The sequence below is a fragment of the Bipolaris maydis genome (genome assembly GCF_028858645.1).
Source record: "Bipolaris maydis strain C4 unplaced genomic scaffold PSV08scaffold_1, whole genome shotgun sequence".
In the NCBI taxonomy this organism is placed as follows: Eukaryota; Fungi; Ascomycota; class Dothideomycetes; order Pleosporales; family Pleosporaceae; genus Bipolaris; species Bipolaris maydis.
Window position 1 is genome coordinate 1,678,689 of NW_027093857.1, and position 21,255 is coordinate 1,699,943.

Sequence of the window (21,255 nt, forward strand, 5' to 3'; positions counted from 1 at the left end):
CGAATTCTGGTTGTTGAGTATTGCAACCGTGCTCCACCAAAGATAGTACCTGGTAAAAGGTAGTTGAGCATAGACATGGTTGGTGTCAAAGCTTGCCTTTGGCCTCAAGACATTATCATAGAGCTATGACACATGCACATTGACTGAAATTTGAATATATAGATACCTTTCGACTACCACATTGAGTAGGAGCCTCCTGCAGCGATGGGTTCTGGTCAAACATTGAACACATCTACCATATGGCTCTTATTTTGCCAGCAAGTGGATGCTGAAACATTGCGTAATTAGAAACAAACCGAAAATGAGAGAATAACATAGCCTCCAGCAAGGTTCTGTGCAGTACTTCCAAAGTACTGTTTCCATGCCAGATATGGATACAAAGTCTGCTGAACCTGCTCGGGAATTTTGCATGTTCAGCGAGTATGACCAGAGCCATAGATCCTGGCTGTCAAACTATCCAAAGTGTCTGTTTCCTAGCGGATGGCAGTGCACCATAGCTATGCAGTATAAACAAACGACTGCACACCTATCGAACTCTGACCCCTATCCACCCCAGTTTGCCATTCGCCTATGACGTGTAATGATCATCATGAGCAGTCCGTATATTCGTCAAATTTAGAAACTTTGATGTCCCAGGACTAGAGATCCATGCTATCATTCCTGGATCGCGAACCGCCATTAGCCTTCTCATATGCTCTCCACCACAGCGCCATGTTGGCCGCTACTAGCAAGTCCATCATTTTCAGGCCTTCGTCCTCAAGAATAATCTTTCCAAGTTTTGCCTGCTTGCCGCCCATACCTCCTCCTGCAAACTCCTGTCCAAGAGAGAGATCCATGCGGTCTTCATTATTTTCCTCTACATTAATAGATGCTATGGAGTTATTGCGAGAATGGCGACCTCGGCGAAAGAAGGAAGACCGCTTAGATGCTTCAGCTCCTCTAGCTGCGGATCTCTTAGGGCCACTGGGGAGGTTAAACCTGAGCTCGCTCAAACTCGCACTTGAGATTGGTGCTCCTTGAAGTCCGGGAATGATGTGGCGACACTAGTAGATCAATTAGTCTCTTTGATATTAATGTGACAGAGCTGGGATAGCTACCTTGAGGGACCCTCCGCCCACGCCGGTAACAAACTCGCAGCGCCCATTCCATGGGCTTGTGAAGACATAGCCACGGAAACTTGTTTGTCTTTCAGAAACTTGAATGTTGCCATGTGCCTGATCGTCATGCGCCTGGAATGAAGGTGAGAACGGAGAGCGCAGGTCCATCGACGGTCTCTCAGCCTGTCCAGTATAGCTACCTTTGGAACTAGGCCGAGCGTAATTGGCATCGTAAGAGCTATTCTTCCTGTGTCCAAATGCATGGCCCAAGTGCTGTGAGCCTTCCAGCCAGATGCGTCGACGGAATACGTTATCACTCGCGACCTGGCCACTTGCTTGCGATTCTACTGTTCCAGAATGTCCCTTTTGCCATGACTGAGTAGAGAAACCACTGTCTCGGCTCACCAAAGGTGGCTGAGATTTGTCGGAGGAGTCCGAGTGAAGGAATTTGGAGTATCCAGGGTTGAACACTTGGATGTACATCGGTGCCCCAGACCTTTTCTTATTGGTGGGGTCTCTCAAAGCTGAAGATGAAATCTCAACAATTGGAGGATCCTCAATACGGGCAACATTCCATTGAGCGCCAGATGCCGGATCTCTTCGGATGAGCGTGAGTGACGGAGGTTCACGTGGTGGGTTTTCTGATCGCCGACGTGGCAGCGGTGGTGGCTTCTCGTTTTCCTGTTGGTGTTGGGTCGAGTCAAATGAGCGCCGTGGGCTGCTATAGTCTGACGCAAGTACCCCTGGTCTTTGCGAAAAGTTTCCAGCGCTGATATTGTGGCTATTTGAGTAATTATCAATAGGAGCCAGGGTTCCTGGAACGGGTTTTCGCATTGGGGGAACAGCATTAGAAGTCCCCGGAACCGCTTTCCGCGGAACCAGCGGGACAGATGATGGATTTTGGCCTACAGCATCAGGACCTCTCAGCTCTGGAGGATCGACGAGGTAAGCATCCTCGGGCTGGTTGACGTGGACATAGTACAATGAACTTTGGATGTCTTCTGCGGTCACTACCTTCTCGCGTGGTTTCATAGGTGAAAGAAAAACATCTGGAGATGTCAGGATACATTTGACTTGCAAAATCGGGCAGCCGTACCTCTGCTACCAGGAACACGCGCAATGTACAGGACTAGCGGATCATGCCTAAAATGCGTCGGATTCCTTGGGTAAGATGGTGGGTTAAAGGCAAGTGCTGTAAGTGAAGAGAGTGATTTTGCTTCGACAACGGGCGCGGCCATGAGAGCGAACGAGGCGAGCACTGACGACGGGGAGAGAGCGTGTGCGACGGTGGCTTTGAGAGTGTTGCCGCGTGCCACAAGGACTGTTGTTGCAGTCCTGGGCAGCGTTGCCTAGGATATGTGACAAGCAGTCAACGCTCAGGTTTGTGTTTGCCTCTGTGTGGCTGTGCGGCCGCGTCTCCCCGCTAGGGACATGAGTCTTATATGAGCGTATACTTGGAGCAGAAGCGCCGCCGTCTTGGCCTATTGCTGCGCAGGGCGAGTGACAGGTGGATCGGGCTGACGCGCATCAATCCGCAGGGCTCTGCTGGCGATGCTGGTGGTGAAGGAGCCTGTAGCCATGAGCACGCGAGGTTGTTTCTGGTTAGACCTGGATTGCCGCCGCTGATTGGCCCTTGAAACCAAGGGTCCAAGCGCGGAAAGTGTCTGCGAAATCTTGGCTTCTATGCATTCAAACCTCGATTTTCGCGGCCCGCACACGACACACTCGCCCCGCCCACTGCATGCCCACCTGCCTTGCTGATACTCGCGCGCATCTAGCTGATACAAGATGGGGGACAATCTTGAGGTATGTGGCGACAGTGTTGCCTATCTATCCATCCTTCCTGCCGCTAACCGGAAGCTGTAGGAACGATTGAAGAGCCACGCGCGGGCATTCGAAGGGCTCATGTCCTTGATACCCGCAAAGGAATACTATGGAAAGGATGAGAGTATCACCAGCGTATGCACCTCTGCCTTTCTGCGCCCTCGCTCCATGCTGATATGATGTCTGCAGACGCAATGGCAAAAGAGAGGAAAGAAGCAAACCCTCGAAGAACGACAGGCCGCCAAGCGTGCGAAACTGGATCCTGCCTCCCACAAAAGCGCCAAAGATGTCATGGACGAGAACGCGCTGAAGCGGAAACGTGAGTTGGAGGGCGAGGCCGACACGGAGGTTTCCGAGGCCGAATCGTCCGATCTGGACATGGATATCACAAAGGAGAAGCCCCTAGAGGGGATCAAAAGCAAAGCAAAAAAGCAGAAAACTCAGCCTGTCGAACCAGAAGATGATGACGACGAGACTGCCGAGACAAGGGCCTTGTCAAAATCTGAAGCCAAAGCTGCGGCCAAGGCAGAGAAGCGGAGAGAGAAGAGAAAGGAGAAGCAGGAGAAGAACAAACAGAAGTTGGAGGCAAAGAAGAACAAAAAAACAGCGTTCGAAGGCCTCGCCACCGCTAAAGAGATCAAGGAGGACCAGGACCAGGACGACGCCAAGGAAGAAGAGGACGATGACGACGCGGCTGCTGACGATTTTGAAAATGAAGACGATCAAATTGAAGCATTAGACGTCAGTGGCCTTGTCGAAGAGGGTCAGTCTACAGCTCCATCTACTGCTGCCAATTCCAACTCCTCCACAGCTTCTGTCGCCTCAGCCAGCTCATCAGCCTCGTCGATACCTCAATCAACTGAAGAGGCGTCGCAAAAGAAAGCCAAGAAGCCTTACACCATTGATCCAAAAAGTCATGAAAATTTTCGCGCGCGATTGAATGCAAAGCTAGAAGCCATGCGTGCGGCACGGAAGGCTGACGGTCCAGACGGACGGCCTGCCCGGAACCGAGCAGAACTCATTGAAGCGCGGCGGAAGAAGGAGGCCGAGCGAAAAGCTGCGAAGAAAGCCCTTCGTCAAGAAGCAAAGGATGATGAAGCTCGCAGGCAAGCAGAAGAACAACTAGCACGCATAAGAGGCGGCTCGGGCTCCCCTTCCATCTTCCCTGCCAGATCACCAGAGGTTGAACGCAATTTCAATTTCGGCAATGTCGCTTGGGACGGGCAACATCTAGACTCAAATCTTTCTGGATTCTTGCAGTCAAGAAAAAAGAAGGGCAAGTCGGATAGCAAGACAGCGCTTGAAGCTGCACAGAAGAAGCAAGCCCGTATCAATGCGCTTGACGAGGATAAGCGTAAAGATATCCAAGAGAAGGAGCTATGGCTCGCTGCAAAGAAGAGAGCACAAGGAGAAAAGGTATTCGACGATGTAGGCCTTCTCAAGAAGAGTCTGAAGCGTCAGCAAAAACAAAAGGACAAGAGTACGCAGGAATGGAAAGAAAGGATTACCAATGTGGAGCAAGGCAAAGCGGCGAAGCAGAAGAAGCGCGAGGAGAACCTCAAGAAGCGTAGGGAGGAGAAGGGACAGAAGAAGGGGAAAAAGAAGGTCAAGAAGCCTGGCAAGAAAGTCAAGCGGCCAGGCTTTGAGGGCACTATGAAGGCACGATAAGCACTAGGTTGTACGAATATTGATCATGGACGGGAGGCGCCGGTAAAAAAAAAGGAGGCGGTAACGTGCGTGCTATCTAGGGAGCATTTTGGCGTTTGATACCATATCATGGAGTAAGCGGTCTTGAATATTACAATGATTTCTACAAGAACTTTGTTTTGGTGTTCATGTGCTAGCTCTCTCTATCAAAGAAAAAATGGTATACCAATTGCTCTCTCCATAACCGGCAACACGATCTGTGCATTCGCTCCACGTGAAACCTGTAATTAAGTCATTGTATATGTCAAGGGCGGTTCTTTTAGTATACTGATGATGCATTGACAAAAGAAACCCAACGCTTGGTGTTGTCGAGTAGAACCGCTCCTATAGTATTTACAACGATGTCACAGGGTCCAGAACTCCCCTTATCTGTAAGGTGCATCGGCACGAGCAGCCGCAGCAATTTCCGGCTCCCACTTGTCTCCGTTTGCCAGCAACTTCTCCTTGTTGTACAGAAGCTCCTCACGCGTCTCAGTGGCGTATTCAGCATTGGGGCCTGAGCTTCGTCAATAATTGTTCTGTAACCTTACAATTCATAGCAAACGTACCTTCCACAATGGCATCAACAGGGCAGCTCTCCTGGCACAGACCGCAGTAGATGCACTTTGTCATATCAATGTCGTAGCGCGTAGTCCTCCTGCTGCCGTCCATGCGCTCCTCAGCCTCGATTGTGATGGCCTGCGCAGGGCAAATGGCTTCGCAGAGCTTGCAAGCAATGCAACGCTCCTCACCCGTGGGGTACCGTCGCAGAGCGTGCTCGCCTCGGAAGCGGGGTGAGATGGGGCCCTTCTCGAAAGGGTAGAAGATGGTGTATCTTCCGAAACAGTCAGATTTCCATCTGTCAAAGACTACAGGCTATCCCACAGCTCGCCATCAGAGGGGCTTACTTACGCCGGTCGGAAAAACTGCTCGAGCGAGACATACATGCCACGGAACATCTCTATGAGCAGGAAGTACTTGCCGGCGCGGTCCAATGCGCCTTCGCCTTCATCCCATCGCTTGGGTTTCGGTAACCGGAAGCCTGGCGGCGGGGGTCCTGCTGGGGTGGCGGCACGGGAGAGGGTGGTAGAGAAGAAGACGACTGTGGCGGGCGAGGGGAGGCGTCCGGACGCGAAGTGTGGTGAGCGGAGCAGTGTGGCAGCTGGGCGGCTGCGTGCCAGCATTGTCAATGGCTTTGCGCTGGCCATTGTGAGCGTGGATGGGGTCGTGGGCGAGTCGTGGGTTGCTGTCGAATGCGGAGAGGTTGTCGCCAAGTTCGAAACTTGAGGTTGGTCGCTTGTAACGCCGAAGCTGCGATTGGCCAAGAACAGCAATGACGGCAACGAGGATTGGGAGGCAACTCTGAGGTCTGAGACGTGCACTAGACAATACTCCAGACTCTATATAATCGATTCTTGCTTTTTTGAAAATCACTGTTAGTGTCGTTGTTTGTTGTTTTGGAGGTCTGTTTGCTTGATGCTGCCAAAGGCTTCCTGACGGCTGACTAACGTAATGTAACTTTAGTCTGAAGTTCTAAACTCTAGTCGAGCGCCGCCATCACCACCCTCCACCGACCTCGCTATCTCGCCAACGGTACTCTGCAAATCGCTCAACATGTTCCGAACAGCACTCCTCAGGTCCGCAAGGTCCGCTGTCCGCGCCGCACCACGATGCCAGGCCGCAATGGCTCGCCCCGTTGCGCGAAGCTCCTTCGTTCAGCCAAAGCAAATCACCCCCTCCGTATACTTCCAGGCCGTACGGTGCTACGCTGCGAGCGCTGGTCTGTCACGGGACGAGGTCACTGGCAGAATAATGGATCTGCTGAAGAACTTTGACAAGGTAATGGGAATGCGCTCGAATTTTGGGCCCGTCACTAACGCAATCGCAGGTCAACGACACCTCAAAGGTAGCTTTCCCACTATGCATGGCCGTTTTGCAATGCGAATACTTATTTTTGCACAGCTCAATGCCGAGTCCCACTTCCACAACGACCTTGGTCTGGACAGCCTGGATACCGTAGAAGTGGTCATGGCAATTGAGGAGGTTAGTCGCAATGCGGGCTACATGCGAAAGAGCAAGCTGACAGTGGTGCAGGAATTCAGCATTGAGATTCCCGACAAGGAAGCTGATGCCATTCACAGCGGTATGTATTTCGGAGAATGTTGGACGGCTTTGGCATACTGATGATATCACAGTCAAGCAAGCAGTGGAGTACATCCTTGCCCAGCCCGATGGTGAGTGGCAATTTGGTACGCATCCCGTGGATTGTATGCTGACTTTGTGGTAGCGCACTAGATGATATCCAAGAAGCTGGGTACTGAGTCGGGGAAGATGGACGTGGACTTGGTGGTCGGTTCTACCGGCATTGCTATATATATGCCTCCTTGTAAAACAGTCGCCGAGGTCGGCAAAGTGTACTTCTGATAGAATTGACGCTATCCACCTCCTCATGTTATGACTACTTGCCTGTTTGTGGTGCCTAGAGGGCAGATTACCAGAGGATGGAGGCGTGTGTAACTATTCTTGGCACGCGAGACCCGGGCCTCGCCCGCTGATTACTGTGACGCGAGAACCAACCCCAACTCACGGCTTGCACAAGCGGCCTGCGATCGACCCCTTTGGACTGTTTGCATTGCATTGCAGTGGCCGGCGACTTTGGCACCCGCAGTCCTCTTACACCGAAAGTCCCACAAAACCCGGTACTGCGCATGCGCTGCCCAAGCGTCCTCATCCCTGCGTCCGTCGAGGAGCATCACCCATAATTTCCACCAGAACCCCCCACTAGTTCCACCACCACCACACCCCGATGGCTTCGAGTTCTGGTCTGACGCGCCGGAGAGGAGGCGGCGGTGGCGCCACAGGCAACGGCGAAGACGAGAGCAGCCGGGTCAGTTCGCCAGCACCCAAGCGCATCGACGATCGCACCCCCGAAACGTCCTACGAGAGCTCGGAGAATGGACACAAGATTGCATTCGACCCGCGCGACATTAGCGAGAATGTAGAAAGAAGCAAACAGCCCAAGTTGACGCTGATGGAGGAGATTATCCTCATGGGGCTCAAGGACAAGCAGGTGGGTTGATTGCACGTGGAAGGGTTGGCAAAGGGGGCAAGGCTGATGCACGAGAATAGGGATACCTCTCCTTCTGGAACGACAACATTTCGTATGCGTTGCGAGGATGCATCGTGATAGAATTGGCATTCCGAGGCCGGGTGAGCATGCAAAAGGATTCATCGCGACGACGGTTCCCGCTTGCAGACCGGGTTATTGAGGTGATTGACGACACGTTGACGGGCGAGGTCCTGTTGGACGAAGCCCTCAAGATGATGAAGTCGAGCGAGAAGATGAGTGTCAACTCATGGATTGATCTCATGAGCGGTACGTTGGGCAGCACACACGCTAGTGAAAGTCGGTGTTCCAAGACGCTGACTATTGTTGCATACAGGAGAGACATGGAACCTGATGAAGATTGGCTACCAGTTGAAACAAGTGCGCGAACGACTATGTAAAGGGCTTGTGGACAAGGGCATCCTGCGCACGGAAAAGAAGAACTTCCTGCTCTTCGACATGGCGACACATCCCGTCGCTGACGGCGGCGCAAAAGAGGAGATTCGACGCCGGGTCCGCAACGTCCTCACCAACCGCACTGTCGTCTTGCCAGGTAGCCAATTTCTTCCCGAAGAACTGGAGTTTAGGGTCTTGCGAACCATCACCATGGTCTGTGCAGCTTATGCAGCAAACGTGCTCGAGAACGCCTTGACGACGCTGGGCCATGAGGCGCGAGAGCGAGCGTTTGCCCAGGTGGACGAGCTCTTGGCAGAATACTCGCAGTGGCCTTTTGCAAAGCGGCAGGGCGGATCACAGGGTATAGGTGCCAACTTGGGCCAACTTGTTACGGACGAGGTGAATGGGTCCAAGGACAAGGAGCTTCAGCTCGAGGTAAGTGTGGCATGGTTTCGGCATGGCAGTGGGTGTGAGTGCTAATCAGTGGGCTACAGGTGGTTGCTGCGTGTTTGAGTGTTTTCACGAGGCTCGACTCACTACTCTGAGGGGGCATGGCATGTTACGTTCAACGATGTTGGGTGCACTACAGGTAGGGCGCAAGACCTCGGGGGGTCAGCGAGGCATGGCGTTGGAGGCATGTGCCGGTAGTATATCAGGAACATGCAGCCGGTAGGCTGGCAGGCAGCAACAGCGTGTGTGGGCCGGTAGGCTGGCAAGTATAGGGCCTTGTCCGTCCTTAGCGTTGATGCAGCAGCTGAGCGATCAGGAGGTAGCAGCACCGGCCGCGTCGTCTACTTTTTTTACCATTACTTCGACTTTCGGCCTCGACTTTGACTTGAACTTGGCGGTTTCTTAGACAAAATACAATATTTATTCTACACTGGACAAGGCCGAGCATTAGTGTACACGGTGGCTTTGTCGAGCACGCAAGCAGGCAGGCTTGTGCACTATTCTAGGATGCGGACTCGGAACGTACCCACCATGGCGCAGCACGTGACCGAGCGCGTGGAGTCGACGGGTAGTATGCGGGCGTGTGCACCCAGGTGTAGTAGTACGGGAGAATGGAATAAGAGGGGGGCGTTTTGGCTCGGCTCCCAGAGATGGACATATCCACAGCCGGTGGATGGCGGGAGAGCGTGGTGTCCTTGCTGTGTGGGCGTGTGTACTCTACACTACTCTGTGTGGCATGGGCTGCGTGGCTCGGCGCTTGCAAGCGGCAACGCAAACCCATCAGCGCCCTGCCTGACACACAACTCATCATCCCGAGCTTATCCACGCCCGCGACCCCTCACTAACTAAGGTACCGCAGCCAGGTGTTTCGCCGATTTAGGATTCTGCCAATACTCCGGGCCTGCCAGAGCCTTGCGCACCGCCGCTGCGCGCTCGACTGCCCGATCGGCATTTCTTGCCCTGCACAGCCAAACAGATAGGCCCAGCCAGCCCGGTGACCAGTGACGACGCGCAAATTGCATGTCCCCAGAGGTATGTTTGTGTGCCTGTGTTGATCTCCCCGCTGTCTAGTAGCGCGATGCCGTCTCTGTGAGGATATGCGTGTGTCTGTGTCGCGTTGGCCATGGCCATGGCGGGCGAGGGCAGCGGCATTGGCCCTGGCGGCGCTGTTGTTGCTGCGTCGCTCTCCCGCCCCCTTCTTGGGCCAGTCGCGACCGCCTGCGACGCCCACCGACCACCGACCCACCCAGACGTCGACGCATCTATCCATCACTCTTGCCCACGTGTATGTCGCGGCTCTAACCAGGGCAGCTTCACGCAGGTCGCTCCTGCTGCGCGCAATAGACTCTCCCCCGCCATGCTGTCTCCGCCCACAGCCGACTCCCAGACGCTCGACTCGTCCGCCGCCCAGCAGCAGCAGCAGCAGCAGCAGCACGGCGCGTCCACCACCTCCTCCTCCACCACCACCAACGGCACCTCGGGCGACGGCGCCGTCCAGCCTCCCAACGCCCCTCCCCCCAGCATCAATGGAGCAGACATCGCGTCCGCCGAGAACAACGCGATCCGAGACGGAAAACAAAAGGCCAAGGCCGTCATGGCCGCCTCTGGCCTCAACCTGACGCCCACCCACGGCGACACAGCATCGCCAGCACATACCGACGCCATCAACGGCGCGTCGCCCAGCCGAAAGCGATCGCGTTCAGGCACCCGCAAGTCGTCGCGCACGCCCTCGCGCGATGACGGGGCGCAACCCACGGGCTCGCAGAAACAGCTTCTCGATCGCTACATTGCGCGCGACCTGCTCGACAGCGTCAACAAGTACGAACGCAACAAGCACTCTGAGAAAGTATACGGCCAACTAAACGACCTACGCCACTTTTACCGCGACGAAGTCTATCCTGTGCGCCGCCAAAACCCCGGCGCAATTTTTGGCTATGGCTATGCCGGCTATGGCAACGGCGTGACTGACATTCCCCCGGACCCCAGAGACCCCCGCGCTCTTCCGCAAACAAAATTGCTATATCCCGAACACGCCAAGCGCGCTGGCCGTCGGCTCGCGCCGCAACTAAAGATTTCGAGAGACAAGATAGCACAGCAGGCGGAGCAGATTGAAGAGCTTGTGCCTGTGCGTCTGGACATTGAATTGGACAGACTGAAGCTCCGAGACACTTTTACTTGGAATCTGCACGACCGCGTCACAAACCCCCTCTTGTTCGCCCAGACGCTCGTCGAAGACTTCCAGATACCACCTGAGCTGCGCCAGAATGTAATGCAGCAGATTGATCGTGAGATCCACGAACAGGTCCAGGACTACTACCCTCACGCCTTCTTTGACGACGAGCCATTGGATCCCCACCTACCATACTCCGCATACAAGAACGATGAGATGCGGATATCCATCAAGTTGAACATCACCATTGGTCAGCACACACTCATGGACCAATTCGAATGGGAAATCAACAACCCGCTGAATGCGCCCGAGGAGTTTGCAAGACAGATGGCTGCGGACCTGTCCCTCTCCGGAGAGTTTACCACAGCCATTGCGCATTCTATAAGGGAACAATGTCAAATGTTCACAAAAAGTCTATACATTACAGGGCATCCCTTCGATGGGCGGCCTGTGGAGGATGCTGACATTCAGGACAACTTCTTGCCTTCTCCACTCCCTTCCGTCTTCCGCCCAATGCAGGCAACCAAGGACTACCAACCCTACCTGTACGAGCTGAGCAATGCAGATCTAGAGCGCGCTGAGCTCTCTATTATGCGCGAGCAGCGACGCCAGAAACGATCGGTCAATCGCCGCGGTGGCCCAGCGCTACCAGATCTCAAGGATCGACAACGGACTGTGCGCACACTGGTTGTTTCGTCAGTTTTGCCAGGAGCTGCAGAGACTATCGAGGAAAGCCAGCTTTTCAAGGCCACACGGAAAGCTAGAGAAGGCCGTCGTCGCGCTGAAGGCAGCTCGGATGAGTCTGATAGCGATGAGTCTGTACTGGAATCACCTGCTCCCGCACAGTTGACTGGAGGTACTGCCCGAACCCGTGGTATGCGTGGAGCAGCTACCGCCGCTCAAGCCGCCATGCGTTCGGCCATTGGCCGATCAGCAACACCTGAAGTGTCCACTCTCCAGCCTCATCATGAGCCGCGGACAGCCAGGTCGCTCAGATATGAAACACGCGAGGAGAGCGTGTCTGAATCCACTTCACTCATAGTCAAACTTCGCATCTCATCGGCCAAGTTGAAAGAGTGGCAGGCCAATCCAAAAGCATTCGCAAAGCCTGCTTCCACCCCAATGATGGCACCATCCCAAACGCCGGCACGAAATACACCTACCGCAAACTCAATGCCTCCGCCACCATCACCATCACCGGCTTTACCTTCTCGCTCTACTCCGACAGCGCCTCCATCTGTCGAAGCATCACCCCGCCCGCCTACAACCCCTACACCAACTGCTTCGAACGAGCAACGACAATACAGACCAGATGGTTCAATGGAAGCGCCTTGGCCTGCGCCTCCTGTCTCACAAAATGTAAGATGATCTCCCATGGCAATGTGGAAACTGTTCTGACTTTGACAAGCCTCCCCCACCCCCGTGGCTCCAACAAGGATTGCAGGATCTCCGTGACCGAAATCCCGGTGAACTCTTCGAATCCACCATGCGTTACGCAGTCATGAACGAGGCCGCGGAAGATCCCAAGACCGGCGCCGTTGCTCCCAAGCAAGTCCGGATAGATACACTTACCCCAGGTGCACCACTGCCTGCGAACCACAAAGCATACTTCCTACCTCGGATTCGATGCATGGATTGCCCTGGAAAGCTGTATAATGCAGGTCCCGAGCAGACAGTCAACAATTTCGAACTCCATCTGAAGAATCGGGCACATACGGAGAACGTACGAAAACGAACTGGTCAATGATTGGTTATAGGAATGGAAAACAATCGCGACCATGCATTCAATCTCGCGCTTTAGGCAGGTCATTTTTTTTTAGGGGTGCATCATTTTGTCCATAAGCGAGCGCATTCAGGGTATACAGTTCCATGTACAAATAACAGCTCTGATTAGGAGCATGTGGAGTTGCGCATGCAGACCGCGTGCTGTTGCTTAGGCGTTCTTATTTGCTGGCTAAAAGACCTGGAAAACCGTAGCCCCCACGTTGGATCAATTCTGTACGGCGGACACCATTGTTGAACCTGGTCTTTTTTCCTCCAAGACTATTGCTGCGTTATCTTGCTACTTGGCTTTGTTCCTAGTGGAACTGGTGGTTGTATAAGTAGGGTTGATAGTTTTCGACGTAGCGATAGAAGTAGATGCAATCGCATACTTATCTGCATCACGGAGACTTTAAAAGGACGCTTTATCAAATCCGAGAGTGGTAACATACTGCATACACTGCAATTTCTGGACCTTTTCATCTTGATCCAGAAATTGCAGTGTGTATTTTGTCGGCTCTCAAATACCCCTACACCTTGGTTAAGTTGCAAGGCGGTGCGCTGGGTTTCAGCTAAGACAAGGTGTTTTGCCGAAACGTCATGATGCTGAGAGCAACCATCTTCCTCACCACTCTACTCACCCTTATCATGAAAGTCAACGCCACATCTCTTCCCATCCGGATTCTTACCCACAACATCCGCTATGCAGCTAATCCGCCCTCAACAGGCGAGGAACCATGGTCTGCTCGTCGCCAACTGATCCTCAACGAGCTGCACTACAACACTCTGCACAACCCCGAGGCCTTTATATGTCTACAAGAAGTTCTCAATTCACAACTTACCGACATTATGTCTGGTCTCGGCAACGAATGGGCATATATCGGTGTCGGCCGAGACGATGGCAGAACCAAGGGCGAGTACAGTCCCGTCATCTACCGCAAAGCAGTCTGGGACCTAGTTGAGTGGCAGACTGTTTGGCTCAACGAAGACGGGACAGTAGGGAAAAAAGGATGGGATGCAGGTTCCGTCCGCATCATTACGATTGGTACCTTCAAACACACCCAACGCAAGAAGACACTCGTTGCAATGTGCACGCACCTGGACAATGCTGGTCCCGTTTCCCGCCGCGAGTCTGCAAAGATTATTCAAAATGTTACAGCTCAAGTCACTGCGCCCGCAAACGGGTCTTCGAGCGCTCTGCCCTTCTTCCTTGGTGGTGACCTCAATTCTGAGACGGATGATGAGGCGTATAGGATTCTTAATGCTGAGGAGTCTATCTTGCAGGACACGAGAGAGCAAGCGAGATGGGTGTATGGGCATGAGATTACGTTTACGGGGTTTGAAAATGAAGGGAAGGAGGTGATTGATTTTGTGTTTGTGGGGCCGAGAGGGCAGGGAGACTGGGCAGTTGAAGGAGCGAGTGTGTTGTCGAATCGGTTTGATGACGGTGTGTTTAATAGTGATCATAGGGCGGTTGTGGTGGATGGGTTGCTGGAGGTGTGATTATAACCTTGAGAAGTCCTGAGCAAATTATTCCTTCGAATTTCAGAGTAGCCCCCCCTTAGTAGTAATGTTCCGGTATACAGGACTGAGAAAAATGTATTCACTTTCTACTGCTACAAGCTTCATGCCTCCCCCAAGGAGTCTGTGCTTATATGACACAGCAACGAGCGGTGCAGACGAACTGAAGCTAAAAGGCAATGCGATCATGTGAGATGCAATTCTCAATCACACGCATGTCGCCCACACAGGTTCGGATGCGGAGCGATGGATCCACGGTTGGCAAAGGATCAAGGCACAAGTGACGTTGTCAGACGATCGTCGTCATTGGGCTGTGGCTAAGCGAAAGCTCGAAAGCACCCCACTGAGGGGCTTGCTCTAAACACAGGAACGACCTTGCGCACCACTCCAATTCTAGCTCCTGGACCATCTTTCCACTCCTCCACTACATATACTCAAGATGGCCACTGAAACAGCAGCTGTTGGTAAGCTCACCGCGCAGCCCCCGCCTGTATCGGCATCGCATGAAACTATGCACAAAGAAATAGCTCCATGAGATGAGACCTGGGCCTCGCTAAATGGTCGCAGAAGCTAACAGCACACGACAGACTACTCTCTGGCGAACCCAGATACTATCACCAAGTACAAGGTCGCCGGCGACATTTCTCAAAGAGTCCTCAAGGAGGTCTCAGGTACGTTGGCCCCGCACCCCTCCGCTTACTGCCGATTTCCAGGCACGAGACCTAAATTAACCCATAGCTAGGATGGATCGCCGCTGACGCTAACATTGTCGAGCTCTGCGAGCGCGGCGACAAGCTTCTGGAGGAGGAGGTTGGCAAGGTCTACAAGGGCAAGAAGGTCCAGAAGGGTATTGGACACTGCACCACCATCTCACCGAGCGCCTACATCACTCCCTACACGCCCCTCAAGTCCGATGCTGAGGAGGCCGCAACAACACTGAAGGAAGGAGAAGTCGTCAAGATCCAGTTGGGCGCTCAGATCGATGGCTTCTGCACCATTGTTTGCGACAATGTCATTGTCGGTAACGCTGGCGAGGTCACCGGACGCGAAGCTGATCTCATTTTGGCTACACACTACGCAAACGAGCTTCTTTTGAGGTTGATGGTACCCCCAAGCCTACTTCCTTACGCCGACGAGGAGGAGCAAAAGAAGGCTGCCACCAAGAAGCCCTACACACAGAGCCAGATGACCAACATGCTCGAGAAGGTCGTCAAGGCTTACGACTGCAACCTCGTCGAGAGCACCACCATCTGGCTCTTTGACCACAACGAGATTGAGTCCAAGAAGAAGATTATTCTTGCTCCTGGTGAGGGCGTCAGGGGCGAGGGTCTGCCCGAGGCCGGCGAAGTTTGGGGTGTCGAGATGGGCGTCAGTCTGGGAAGCGGCAAGGTCAAGAACAACAGCAACAGGACTACTCTGCACCGTCGCACAGCCACCACCTACCAACTGAAGCGCCCAACCTCCCGAGCACTTTTGTCCGAGGTTGTCAAGAAATTCGGAACTTTCCCCTTCAGCTTGCGACAGCTTGAGGACGAGAAGGGTGCCAAGGTTGGTGTCGTCGAGTGCGTCCGCACTGGTGTACTTCGCCAGTACGAAGTCGTTGTTGACAAGGACAACCAGCCCGTTGCTAGGCTGTTCTCCACTGTTTGTAAGTTTTTAGACCCCATATACCTACTCTCTAGGCGCGGATCGCAAATGCTACTCGACCGTGTTTATGTGACTCCTTACTTCGATCATATCACAGCTGGTTAAAGCAGATTGAAGGAAAAAAATGGAATTAATAGCTAACTTTGGAACAGCAATTGGCAAGAACGGCATGCAGCGCCTTGCTCAGCCGACTCCTATTGACGTATCCAAGTACAAGTCTGATAAGAAGATTGAAGATGAGGAGATCCTCAAGATCCTGGAGCAGCCTATTGGAAAGACTGCGACAAAGAAGAAGAACAACAAGAAGAAGAAGAAGCCCGCGAAGAAGCCTGCCGCTGACGGCGCCGCCGCTGCCGAGGAGGAGAGCGATGACGAAGAGTAAGCATACATTGCAGAGATCTACAAGTTTGCCCAATCTTTTCCGAGTCCAATCCGAACGATGTGCCAATTTTTGAGAGCGTAAAAACAGCATTGTAGGGGAGAGACATGACTGGTACTCCCAAAAAAAAAGGTGTGCCATGTACTGTGGGCAAAGGCCATGATCAAGTAGAAGGGATAGCAACCTCCAAAAAATCAGTCCCCCGAAAAACTACGAGCCTCTTATCTGCGTGATCATGCATGGAAGCTTTTGTTATGTATCGTACGATTTCGATACAGATCAGTGCTTAGTAGCTTATTGCTAATTGCCGAATTGAGTCGCGAACACATACCACACAACGCTCACAACTCAAGGCTGGTTAAGTGTCGGAGCCCGATCCCACAAGAATTTCCCAAACCTGGCCAAGGTTGATTTTTTTTACTATTGGGTAACAGGAGATAGATTACCAAGTCTACGTGATGTAGTTATAGCTTCCTGTGGTTATCTAAGCAGAATCGCCTTTGCTTTATTTTCATCACCTGCACGCCAAGCCAAGCATGAATGGAAGTCTTTTCTGCCAAAACAACAGTAGGGGATATGCAGATAGGTCGGCTGGCTTTGTTTCGTGTTCGATTGCTCTGAGCTTTTTTTTTTCATGTAGCATGAGATCAAGTATGAGAACAGGGCCTACCCCTGAATTAAACGTGCACAACAGTTTCTAACACAATGGATATGAGCATAAGTTTCATACTTATTGTATCATTTAAAATGCTACGATAGAGCACGAGTGTGGAAACTCACGTGGTGGGTATTGGTTGGTGAAAGTAAGAGGAGGATCTGACGGAAAAAGCGGAGGTTGGGTGACTTGCCGTGTCCCTCACAGTCTGTGTGAAGTGCTATTCACCCATCGTATTAATGCTGAGCGGTGAAACAGAAGATTTCTTCTTCTTCATTCTACCTACTGATACTAGATCAGATTCCAAGTGTCTGCCAGGTGCTGCGACATTGGTGAATGTGTAGGGGGCTGACATAATAAGAAGGCCCGTCCAAGCGTCCAGGGCACTCTCGAACAGCCTTGATCGCTCTCATTCTTGCACGACCGACCCACCAACACCGGGCTCGGCATTGGGGCGTGTAAAATTCCCGGATAGCACGCGAAGTGAGAACAAAGATTTGTTAATCAAATACAGCGCGCTGACCAAGTTCCAGTTTCGCCATGCCGGCCCTCCGCAAGTCTGCCCGGGAGCGCGACTTTCGATCGCAACCAAGGTCCAGCACCACGCCCTACGCCTCACCTACTGGCACAACAAACGATCACGTCTACGACAAGAAGCAGCGCTCAATCACCGAGTGGACTGAGCCCCAACCCCAAACTCTTGCGCCCTCTTTTGAAGAGCACGGTTTTGCGCGGCACGGCGTCCTGGAGAATATGGCCCCCCTCGGCGTGCCCCCAAAGGCAAAGGACAAGCAGCGCGCGCGCGCTCTCGACGGACCGGCTCCTCGAAACTCACTGCTGGGAAAATTGAATATTGCGTTTGGTGAGGACGCTGGGTCGACTCCAGAAGTTACTCCGGCTCCCGAGCTTGAGCCTGATGATTCGGAGCGGCAAGAAGAGTACGAGGTACAGGCCGGCTTTCCTGTTCTCGAGGACGAAGAGGATGATGACTATGAGCCTACCAAGCCGAAGAAGAAGGTGAAGGTATCGAAAACTCCAGTCAGGGGCAAGACGCCCGTGCAAAGCAAGACACCCGTCAACGGCAAAACGCCTGTAAAGAACTGTTACAGCAAGAGCACGCCCGTCTCAGGGAGCCCGGCCGTCCAGGCGATTTCCATGTCCGAGCCTGTTGCAGCGAGCACACAGCGCATCCAGATCGCTGTCAACGATGCCATTTCAAAGGCCAACAGCAGCAAGGGCAGGCGTTATGTAGGCATCGCCTTGAAGCGCGCCTTTGAACAGAGCAAAAGTGACCCAGAACTTGCCGAGGCCCTAGACGCAGTAATTCACGAGAGGAGCACGCCCAAGCAATATAACCGTTTTCGCAAGTTCATCAAGTCATTCAAGCTTGAAGAAAAAATGAAAATGGGCCTCACTAGAGACAGGCGCTTTGACCAGCCCAACACGGCCAACAACGGTGTTTCATTATCCAGCCAGCCGCCATCCCTTAGGGCTAGCAGTGAAGTTGTTCCCGATGATTCTGTCTCGACCACTGAGTCGATGCTGAACGACACGCACAAGGCATTGCAGTCAGCACTGGACCCACATTCTGAAGCTGCGCCCCACCCATTCAGCACAGCGCCTGCTCTGCCAGCAGCAGATACCTCTGCAGAATCAACACCAAGGATGCCCTCAAAATCACCTCGGAAACGAGCTACTACCAACGGAAAATCCGCGCCAGATTCTGCTATGGACATGGATGGTGGTCTCTCGACGACTGTGCCTACTCCAGCAGCAAGGACGCCCGACACTGGTGCAAGCGATTCTGAGCTCTCAGAGGTCAATGAAGAGATAGTGCTAAAGGGTCCTCCAGAGCCGGTGCAGGTCAACGGAAAGAGCGCTGCTGCAGCACCGGCCTCAGGACCGAAGAAAGGGAAGAACATTGCCCATGCACGCGCTGCTAAGAAGGCGAAAGCCAGTGCGGGAAAACTCTTTGGCAAGCATGCATACAAGCAGCAGCCACTTACTGCAGAGCAACAGGCGGAAGACGATCGCCTCTACCAGATGCGCAAATCTATGGTGGAGGAACAGCCTATCCGCCAGTTCGATCAAATCCCCCCTCCAGTCTCTGACGTCCGCTTTGACGACGAAATCCTTGAGACGGAGTCTCTAACAGAATCCCAGATTGCCGTAGGGCCACCGGTAGACTCTGATCAACCACGGCGCCCTGGACGAGCGCCAAACCACGGCACCAAGCGTCTGCGAGACGATCCATTACGGTTTTCGTCGCCTCAATCTGAGCCAGCTACAGTGACACGACCTTCGACACCAGCAGTCGGACCGGCGCCCAAGCGGGTCAAGCTCACCAACGGTCAGGGTGCCAGGACTAAGCGATCGTAAGTATTTCTTTTGTTTCTTGCAGCATCGCTGTCTTGCCCTTGGGGGCATAGGTCGATGTCTGTACCCGTATCGGCGCAGTACTCTTAGCGTCGAGTAGGCAAGCCTTGCGTGTTTGCATCAAACAATACCGTTGATCCTATCGAATCACCAGAAGACTAACTATTGTACACACAGGCCAGTCAAAAACCGAGATGCAGGACCTATTGCTGGTGTAGCGTTTACTGGTGGTGGCGGTTCGAGACAGCTGGGGCCTGATGACAATGACCCCGTAAGTGCCACTCAAAATCCCGCAGCATCCAACCACACCATTCCTCCTCCACCGCACAACTCATCAACACCATTTTCTTTTTTCATCTCTCAACACCAATGTTTCTCACTACGAACATAACCCCTCCTAAATTTCCATATTCTCCTCCACTCTCAGTTTTATCTTCGCCTCTAACGGAATGCCAGAACTCGCCACAGTCGGAGAGCGACGACTTCTGCTCTGCGTGTAGAGGTGCTGGCGAGTTTGTCTGCTGCGAAAACTGCCCACGTGTTTTCCACTTGCTATGCTGCGATCCACCTAGGACACAAGTACCTGATGGTGCCTTCTACTGCTACGAATGTAATGCCAAGTTTGGTGCACCCGATGACTCCGAAGAGACTCATCCCAGCTTGGGGCCGCTCTTCGATAAGCTGGAGCGCACCAACCCTCGTGCCTTTGCCTTACCACAAGACATCCAAAACAATTTCGAGGGTGTTTCTGCGCGTCCTGATGGATCTTACTTTGAGGAAGTCAAGAAGTTCCCTCTGTGAGTGTGACGCGTTCCATCGCGTGATTTGTCACTAACAATGAAAACAGGGCGAAGAACAGTGGATATGGTTACCAGAAGCCAGAATACACCAAGGTCATCGACAACGACCAAAAAGTCATCTTGTGTGCCCAGTGTGGGTTATCGAGCGGCAACAAGCGCCAAATGCTGAAGTGTGACTTCTGTCACGCATACTGGCACTTGGACTGCTGTGACCCCCCACTCGCTAATCCACCACACATCAGCTTTGATGCATCTCAGCGCGATGCCTGGAAATGCCCCCGACATATTGATCATGATCTTCGTAGTGGTTTGTTGGTGCAGAACGATTTGAGCGCTGATGACCACGATGTTGAGATGGGCAACACTACGCCGTTTGTCCGAATCACGCGCAGAGTTCGAGTGCGCAAACAGTCTGAGTACGTTGAGCCAACGTTCTCACGCGGCATGCGCAACAACGGTTTGATCGAAATCACTAATGATCCGGATGACGACACTGATGGCGAAGGTAACTACGTGTTCGGCGATAATGACTCGAAAGATCTCAGCTCAAAGATCTTCCGTGTGCCGGAGAAGGGGGTTGTCCTCGACTTCATCAGCAAAGTCAAGAGGTATGTATATTCTCATCTTCACGATATGATAGCAGGTACTAATGCGTCTTGCAGTGGTCGTGTAACGAAGAACTATGGTGCACCAAAGGCTGTGGAGGCTGCAGCACAACGCAACGCGCCTATGCACAACTACCTTGCACATTCTATCGAACAACAGCAAGCAGCACTCTCCCTAGCTCAGCTGGCAGGAAAAGAACCCGAGGTTGACTTGAGCGAGGGCAAAGTTCAGGCGCTCATCTACAGTCTCACCGTAAGACTTCTCCCTGCGCCCCACATGCCTTGTTTTGTGATCAATAGCGCTAACTCACGTGAAACAGTCCGAGGCTCCTCCGAACGTCATCACAGCCATGGCCAACGCAGACCCGCCACCGCCTTCAGAGCAAGAGCGTGCTCAGCTGGAGATGCTTCAGCGTCTTATCCAGCGCCGACTTGAAGCTTGAGCGCTGCTTCAACAACAGCGGTTTCCAAACTTATCCGGTCTAGTTGTAGTGACACCGCCAAGCAACCCTGGATACTAAGCACACCATATACACCATCCAGAACTCTTGTCCATCTACTGTCATCTCAAATGTCCTTGCCAAGGTAGCGTATCGTCAGCAGGATTGGCTGTGGCGAGGCGTCGCTCTGCTTAGCCTCATTTGCCTAACTTGGAAATTCGAACACGACAGCCTGTTCGTCCAACGGACGCGCGGCACGGTCCTCGTCCGACACGTCAACACCTCTCGTGCCTTTTGAACAGAAAAAAGCTCTTTGTTTGCCTTGCGTATGCTTTCCTCAAC

General features: G+C 53.0%; 6 protein-coding genes across 6 annotated transcripts; 4 read left to right on the forward strand and 2 right to left on the reverse strand.

Annotated features, from left to right (window-relative positions):
- Positions 1-468: 468 nt before the first annotated feature.
- On the reverse strand, positions 469-2,392 carry PSV08DRAFT_397993 (uncharacterized protein). Its single transcript, XM_014222807.1, has 3 exons — positions 2,194-2,392; positions 1,098-2,146; positions 469-1,043 (listed from the first exon to the last, which is right to left on the reverse strand). Exons 1-3 carry the CDS (start codon positions 2,333-2,335, stop codon positions 639-641), a joined length of 1,596 nt encoding a protein of 531 aa, XP_014078282.1. The 5' UTR covers positions 2,336-2,392; the 3' UTR covers positions 469-638.
- Positions 2,393-2,874: 482 nt separating this feature from the next.
- On the forward strand, positions 2,875-4,724 carry PSV08DRAFT_376168 (surfeit locus protein 6-domain-containing protein). The gene is made up of 3 exons (XM_014222808.2): positions 2,875-2,903; positions 2,964-3,056; positions 3,111-4,724. The coding sequence occupies exons 1-3, from the start codon at positions 2,886-2,888 to the stop codon at positions 4,587-4,589; spliced, it is 1,590 nt and encodes a 529-aa protein (XP_014078283.1). The 5' UTR covers positions 2,875-2,885; the 3' UTR covers positions 4,590-4,724.
- A 1-nt stretch (position 4,725) lies between these two features.
- On the reverse strand, positions 4,726-5,901 carry PSV08DRAFT_2094 (uncharacterized protein). Its single transcript, XM_014222809.2, has 3 exons — positions 5,520-5,901; positions 5,177-5,442; positions 4,726-5,124 (listed from the first exon to the last, which is right to left on the reverse strand). The coding sequence occupies exons 1-3, from the start codon at positions 5,813-5,815 to the stop codon at positions 4,994-4,996; spliced, it is 693 nt and encodes a 230-aa protein (XP_014078284.1). The 5' UTR covers positions 5,816-5,901; the 3' UTR covers positions 4,726-4,993.
- A 275-nt stretch (positions 5,902-6,176) lies between these two features.
- PSV08DRAFT_358019 (acyl carrier protein-like protein) lies at positions 6,177-6,974 on the forward strand. The gene is made up of 6 exons (XM_066092948.1): positions 6,177-6,446; positions 6,496-6,513; positions 6,570-6,650; positions 6,702-6,750; positions 6,803-6,841; positions 6,897-6,974. The coding sequence occupies exons 1-6, from the start codon at positions 6,222-6,224 to the stop codon at positions 6,926-6,928; spliced, it is 444 nt and encodes a 147-aa protein (XP_065949963.1). The 5' UTR covers positions 6,177-6,221; the 3' UTR covers positions 6,929-6,974.
- A 218-nt stretch (positions 6,975-7,192) lies between these two features.
- Positions 7,193-12,906, forward strand: PSV08DRAFT_406537 (SWI-SNF complex subunit). Its single transcript, XM_066093744.1, has 13 exons — positions 7,193-7,677; positions 7,737-7,983; positions 8,051-8,544; positions 9,866-10,607; positions 10,641-10,684; positions 10,718-10,861; positions 10,901-11,085; positions 11,116-11,350; positions 11,390-11,424; positions 11,464-11,603; positions 11,634-11,770; positions 11,813-12,088; positions 12,138-12,906. Exons 1-13 carry the CDS (start codon positions 7,414-7,416, stop codon positions 12,474-12,476), a joined length of 3,282 nt encoding a protein of 1,093 aa, XP_065949964.1. The 5' UTR covers positions 7,193-7,413; the 3' UTR covers positions 12,477-12,906.
- Positions 12,907-13,090: 184 nt separating this feature from the next.
- PSV08DRAFT_169130 (uncharacterized protein) lies at positions 13,091-20,916 on the forward strand (the record flags this gene model as incomplete). Its single annotated transcript, XM_014222813.1, has 10 exons — positions 13,091-13,849; positions 14,589-14,682; positions 14,754-15,659; positions 15,811-16,036; positions 17,226-19,067; positions 19,246-19,339; positions 19,525-19,865; positions 19,916-20,476; positions 20,531-20,726; positions 20,794-20,916. The coding sequence occupies 10 exons, from the start codon at positions 13,091-13,093 to the stop codon at positions 20,914-20,916; spliced, it is 5,142 nt and encodes a 1,713-aa protein (XP_014078288.1).
- Between the last annotated feature and the right edge of the window lie 339 nt (positions 20,917-21,255).